General features: G+C 38.8%; 1 protein-coding gene across 4 annotated transcripts in view; it reads left to right on the forward strand.

Moving 5' to 3' along the window:
- TASP1 (taspase 1) overlaps nt 1-7,070 on the forward strand; it is a 312,198-nt gene that overhangs the window by 136,175 nt on the left and 168,953 nt on the right. For all 4 annotated transcript variants that reach the window (XR_003548591.1, XM_027770008.1, XM_006143657.3 and 1 more), the window contains one exon: nt 6,828-6,947. Coding sequence is in view for 3 of the 4 variants with exons in the window: in XM_027770008.1 (XP_027625809.1) it covers nt 6,828-6,947 (120 nt within the window). In the remaining variant the exon portion in view is untranslated. The remainder of the gene's footprint in view (nt 1-6,827; nt 6,948-7,070) is intronic.

Raw genomic sequence — 7,070 nt, forward strand, 5'->3', positions numbered from 1 at the left:
CCCAGGGGACACCCTTTTTTTTCTTTTTTAAGACACAAATCTTGCTATGCTTCCCAGTCTGACCTCAAACTCATGAGTATCCTGCCTCCAACTCACAAGTAGCTAGTGGTATGGACACATACCATCAACAACTGGCCTACGTGATCTGTTTGCAGATTTCAGCTGATCTTGGTACATGAGAGTTGATCATTCTAGCTAAACCATGAACTTTATATGAATGTATTAATATATATTTAAGGTTTATTCTTATATTTTAACTATTTGATATTTGAGTAATTCTGTACAGAAGGAAGACCAAGCTAATGAGAAATGACTGATGGTGTTTTTTGCAAATTCGAGTTAAAGTGTAGGTTAGAAATTTTACTTTCTAGTAGATCACTTCTTAACTTTGTTTTCTTGTTTTGAAGTTTATTTATTTCTCTTTGTGAGATACGACATATAGACAAAGAGTACCCTAGTAGAGTCTTAATGCCACAATCCACCCTCAGCCTTAGTCAGCCCCAGACCATGGACAAATGCTTACCTGGTGTATTCAGGGAGGTCTCTGAAGTGAACCTGGAACTTTCCCATGTGAGTCAGGCTTGCAGAATAGCCTGTTACCACAGTGCTACCACACTTTGCTTTTAGGGGAATTCTTTCTTTTAAAGTAGTTCACATATGTTATTTAAATGAATTCTTACAGTAACTGTATAATAATCATCTCTAAGTTAGAGTAGATAAAAATATAAAATCATGATTAAAACTTATTACTTATTTCAAAAAAGTTTCTTTTCAGTATTTTCCAAAATACATGTCATCTCTATGCCGGTTATATGTACATGCGCTTATTCTGAAAGGAACTATAGATTATGTGGTTGATTTTTAGTCACAATTTTATCAAAAAAAGTAATATGAATAGCATGTTTCAATCAAAGACAATAGGTATGTGTGCATCTGTGCAGTGCTAATATTTAAAAATATTTATGGAGTGTAAGAGTGTAATAGTAGCTCTACATATATAGTAACAGTCATTGTGTGTTTTTTAGCCTTTCTAAGATTTCATTCCTGTACAAATGAGCTCTATGAAATTATTGTGGCTAAAATACCAATGTTTGTCTTTCACTCAATTTATCTGCACTTCATAAAAATGCTTAAATATTACTTCATCATCCTTACAGCTGCTTTGCAGTATGTGAAGCCTATGAACTAATTCTTGAATATTTATGAAGTAATTCTGATTTTTGCAGGTGTTGTGGGCCCTTAGGAGTATTTAGTTTAATTTGGAACAGAATTTTCTATTTATTGCATGATTTTTCATTTTTAAAAACCAAGTTGTATTAAATCCGTTTATGTGTAACTTAGTTATGTTGACTTAAGTTTTTTATCTTTCTGTATGAGTTTTGATGAAGCATAAGAGTTCTCAATATCTTTTTTTTTTTGGAGAGGTTTTTGCTATAGGGCACATGCGCTTGCCAGATAGACAGAGACAGAGAGACAGAAAGTGAGAAATCACTCCCCGGAGGAGATGGCCACGCCACAGTCCCCTCTTCTCCATTCTCCTCTCAGGATCTTGGGCACACACACACATGCACCCGGTGTGAGTTTTAAGCCACTGGGTCTGGGACTCAAACCACGGTCAACTACATGGGAGTCCAGCGACATAGCCATTACACTAACTGCTGGTCCCATAGTTTACAATATCTTGATTGAAATGCTAGGAGAATTACTTCACAGATAATATACATCATTTGGTATATGTTATAGATCCTCTCTATAAAATTCTACTTTATAGAATGCTTAGGTAGGATTAGCAAAAAATGAACTAATAAACAATATCCCTAAGAGAGTAAGTTTATTTTTAAGAGAGACAGAGAGAAACAGAATGGAAGCCCCAAGCACCCTCAGGAGGGTCTTATACCATGATTGCTTCCCACCTCCTGCCTTTTAGCCACCAGGATCATGGGCATGTGCTTTTGTCTGGCATGTACAGACGGACCAAGGAGTCAAACTCCAGTCTCCTATATGTCTCCCAGCATTGCAGAATGCTGTGCTATTCCTGCATTACCACAGCTGGGCCAAGAGAGTAGCTGCTAAGCATTTTCAACACACAAAAAATCATTAAGTATGTGGGATAACTAGCTTGATTTTGCCGTCCTACAATGTGTACCTATATCAAAATGTCATGTTGTACAGAATAAATATGTACAATTTTTGTCAGTTAAAAACTAAAATAAAGTAAGAGGAATAACCTTCCTCCAAAGATCAGAGAGTGAAATTGTATGAAAGCCATAAGTTGATTTTTCACCAGAAGCAATTTTCCTTATTGGAGAGGATAGATGAAGACAATCACTACATATTATATAGGATAGAGAAAAAAATATTAAGGTTTTTCAGAATTATATCATAAAGTCTGAGGTCCCAAAGTGCTGGCATATTCGAGGAGGACTTCATAAATTACATGAAAAATGAATATTATGAGAAAACCATGTATGGATTTCAGAATTATTTTGCACCAAATAAACTTATACTTTAATATTTTTCCCCCACATTTTGGAGTACTTGCTATCTCATTCTCTCAGAACTACCATTAAAAAAACCCAAAACTCTGCTCTTTCCTACTATACATGATGGCAGGCGATAAAGCTGCAAAGCAGGATACTAAGGAGAAGAAACCTGAAGCCAAGAAGGCTGATGCCAGTGGCAAGGTTAAAAAGGGTGACCCCAAGTCTAAAAAGCCCAAGAAGGGGAAGCCCCATTGCAGCCAAAACCCCGTCCTAGTCCGGGGCATTGGCAGATACACCCGGTCTGCCATGTATTCCAGGAAGGCCATGTGCAAGAGGAAATACTCGGCCACTAAATCCAGGATCGAAAAGAAGAAGGTTCTTGCGACTGTCACAAAACCGGTTGGTGGAGACAAGAATGGTGGTACCCGGGTGGTTAAACTGCACAAAATGCCTAGGTATTATCCTACTGAAGATGTGCCTCGAAAGCTGTTGAGCCACGGCAAAATACCCTTCAGTCAGCATGTGAGAAAGCTGCGAGCTAGCATCACTCCTGGGACCATTCTGATCATCCTCACTGGATACCACAGAGGCATGCGAGTGGTTTTCCTGAAGCAGCTGAGCAGTGGCTTGCTACTTGTAACTGGATCACTGGTTCTCAATCGCGTTCCACTGCGTAGAACACACCAGAAATTTGTCATTGCCACCTCCACGAAAATTGATATTAGCAAAATAAAAATCCCAAAGCACCTTACCGATGCTTACTTCAAGAAAAAGAAACTGCGGAAACCCAGACACCAGGAAGGTGAGATCTTCAACACAAAGAAGGAGAAATACGAGATTTCAGAGCAGCGCAAGATTGATCAGAAAGGTGTGGATTCGCAAATTTTACCAAAAATCAAAGCTCTTCCTCAGCTCCAGGGCTACCTGCGATCCATGTTTACCCTTACAAATGGAGTTTATCCTCACAAATTGGTGTTCCAGATTTTTTTTGCCAAGAACCTAATTAACTGATCATATATATATATAAAACCCCAAACTCTCAACTTTTTTTGTTGTAATTTTGTTTTAATTGTGTTGAGAAAAGTTATTTTACTGTGTCTATTTGCATGAGAGTTATGTCTTTCTAAAAATCAGTGAAAGATCAGGACCAGCAGTTAGTGTAATGGCTATGTCGCTGGACTCCCACGTAGTTGACTGCGGTTCGAGTCCCGGACCTGGTGGCTTAAACTCACGCCGGGTGCGTGTGTGTGCATGCCCAAGATCCCAAGAGGAGAATGGAGGAGAAGGGATTGCGGCGTGGCCATCCCCCCTGGGGAATGATTTCTCACTTTCTATCTCTCTGTCTCTGTCTGTCTGGCGAGCGCACGCGTCCTATAGCAAAAACCTCTCAAAAAAAAAATCAGTGAAAGATCAATACTTTAAAATATTTTGTAATATGTCAGTGGTGGTATGGTAATGGTGATATGCTGACAATTGATAATTGAATAAGATAAAACTTAAATCTGTTATAGTGACCTAATATTACACTTAGGTGATTCAAGTTTTCCTATAGCAGATCTGTACCTATGGTATTATTTGCCTTGGAATGAATGTATCAGGGGTTTGGTTGATTAATGAATCTGTAGTATGGGATGCTGTTAGATCTTATTTTTCCTAGTAGAGTCTGAGGACCGTCACCAGCCCCAGCATCAGCACCAGAATCATCAGCATCTGCAAGGTTGTTAGATGTACAATCTGGGCCAGCTTCTAGAATACTCCATCAGAACCTTCATTTCAACAGATTATTTAGATGATATGTCTGTACAGTAACGTTTGAAAAGCCCTCCTATAGAAGACATAAGACTTGACATTGGACAAAGAACAAATAGTTCTTTACTCAAGGTTGCAAGAAAATAAAGATTTGGACATTATTAGAAAAGTAAAACAAATATTCACCTTAATAATATATTTAGCTTTAGGAATATTCATCTTTTCTAGAGTGAAATGTTTTTAATGCATTTCTGTATACTTGAAACTTAGGCACTTACCATGAGAAGAACTGTGATGTTCTGGGATATGGCCATGTGGATCCATTGGCAAGACATCACCCAACTGAAGTTAAAAGAACTTAGCTATATAGCACTCATTTAAACTAATGTAGTTTTTCTACTGTCACAGTATATTGGTATATTTTTAAAAAGTTACAATTTAGAATAAGAAATGCCAGTATCCAGAGATAAGTACACTTTCCTAATAGACTTCCTACTAGTAGATAACAAGTCTATTAGGAGACATGAAGTCTGTTAGAAGACATGAAAACAGTTGGTTTGCTTTGCAAAAGTGACCCAGAAACCTTGGAGGTAGCAGATAGCTGCCCACGGTCACTAAATGTGAAATACCTTAAATGTATATAACATGAGACAAGACAGAAACACAAAGGTGCCTCACAGGAATTTGTCGTGGTATACTCTACTTCTGATTTTAAATTTACTCTAAGAAGAAATCTTTTGCTTGCATTTTGCTTTCAATATTTGAAACCCTCCTTCAGTGAGTGGGGCACAGTTTGAAAACCAGTGCTCTAGCTTAAGAACACTATCATGACTTCTTTTTGGAAAACTCATGATGCATTTTTGCGTAGAAAGACATAGAAAAATATGTTAAGACTTTTCTGTCGACCCAATATTAACCTAAAGATGTACATTTACCTTTCTTTTTAATGCATAAGAATTTTTTTCTTTTCATTAAACTTCTTTCCCACCTCCCTTAATTCTGACCTTGATCCAGTAGTGTATCCACCTGTGTCTTATTCAGATGACCCAGAAACCTTGGAGGTAGCAAACAGCTGCCCGTAGTCACTAAATGTAAAAGTCCTTAAATGTGTGGGACCTGAGACAAAACAGAAGCACAAAAGTGCCTCCCAGAAACATCTGGTTATCTGCATATCATTGTCAAGCATATTATTGACATAGCAGAGAAAGGAGCTTGCCATAGCATTTCTCACAAGCAAGGAATTGTAAGAGAAAATGATAATGGGGGTCCAGTTCCGTAGTGCAATTGGTAATGTTCTGCTCAGGAGAAGCTGGATCTCGTGTGGCAATGCCAGTTTTAATCCCCAGCCTGGTTGGCCTGAAACATGCTGGGCACATGCATATGTATCCCATGGCTGAAGGACTGGAGGAAGGGGATTGCAGTGTGATCAGACCCTGTGAAGGTGTCCCTCCCTCTGTCTTACTCTTTTCCACATGTATGTGCACGTGCACATAGTTTATCATGAATAAAGAAAAGGAAAATGCTAGCTTAGTACACTTCAACCTTATAAATGCCATTCTCTTAATTTATTGTGCTGAATGTATTACTTACTTTTAGAAGTTTGTCTATAAAATACATTTAAAAAATCTGCCAGAAGGTGTGTGTGCTTGTCAGGAAGAGACAGAGAAATGGGGAAAGGGAGAAAGCATCTGTCGGTGGGGCATAGTAGTGCCACAGTCCTTTTTCCTCCATTTATTCATCCTGTCAGGATTTGGGGCACACATACACACGTCCCTGGCATGTTTTTAAAACCAGGCCTAGGATCTGAACTGTGCTCTCAGCAATGTGGGATTTGACTCCCTTACCTACTAGGCCACAGGGGCCAGCAGCCTTGTAGGTAATAACTAAAAACTAAAACCAAAAAAACTAACAGTGTCATTTATTTGATTACTATACCATAAACTGTTTTCTCTACAAATTCTCAATCATAAACTTCATTCTTGAATAAGGAGGTAATGCTATATACTATAATTTATATATATTTTTATCCATTAGAAAGGTATGAAGGTATGTTTGTCTTATTAGAGAAAAACAGGAAAACAGTATTAGATAAAAGCAGTAAGACATCTTTTGTTTGGATTTTTCTTTGGAAAGTACATTTTGACTTAAACAGGATTTTTATGACAAATTGATACTACATCAGTAGTTTTAGAAGATGGCTTGAGACCAGCAGTTAGCATAATGGCTATGTCGCTGGACTCCCATGTAGTCGACTGTGGTTCGAGTCCCGGACTTGGGGCTTAAACTCATGCCGGGTGCGTGTGCATGTGTGCCTAAGATCCTGAGAGGAGAATGGAGGAGAAGGGATTGCGGTGTGGCCATCCCCCCTGGGGGGTGATTTCTCGCTTTCTGTCTCTCTGTCTTTCTGGTGCGTGTATGCATCCTATAGCAAAAACCTCTCCAAGAAAAAAAAAAAAAAGCGAAGATGGCTCAGTGCTCCACTAGAAGATTAGTTTAGATTTTATTATGTCACGATTGTACTGAAAAATGCCATAAAGTCTTATCAGATCATCCCAGGCCATGCCTACTGAATATCACAACACTTCTGCTCTGCAGGAAAATGACTCAGGCACTTTGGACACGGTGGGCGCTGTGGTTGTGGACCACGAAGGGAATGTTGCTGCTGCTGTCTCCAGTGGAGGCTTGGCCTTGAAACATCCAGGGAGAGTGGGGCAGGTAAGTGATTATGTTTCTTTTTTGTTATTTTTTTTAAATTCCCAGAGGATGAATGCGCTCATGAGAGAGAGAGATAGAGATAGATAGAGAGAGAGAGAGGGAGAGAGAGAGAGAGAGAGAGAG

This window comes from Tupaia chinensis, unplaced genomic scaffold (genome assembly GCF_000334495.1).
Source record: "Tupaia chinensis unplaced genomic scaffold, TupChi_1.0 Scaffold000101_1, whole genome shotgun sequence".
Classification (NCBI taxonomy): Eukaryota; Metazoa; Chordata; class Mammalia; order Scandentia; family Tupaiidae; genus Tupaia; species Tupaia belangeri.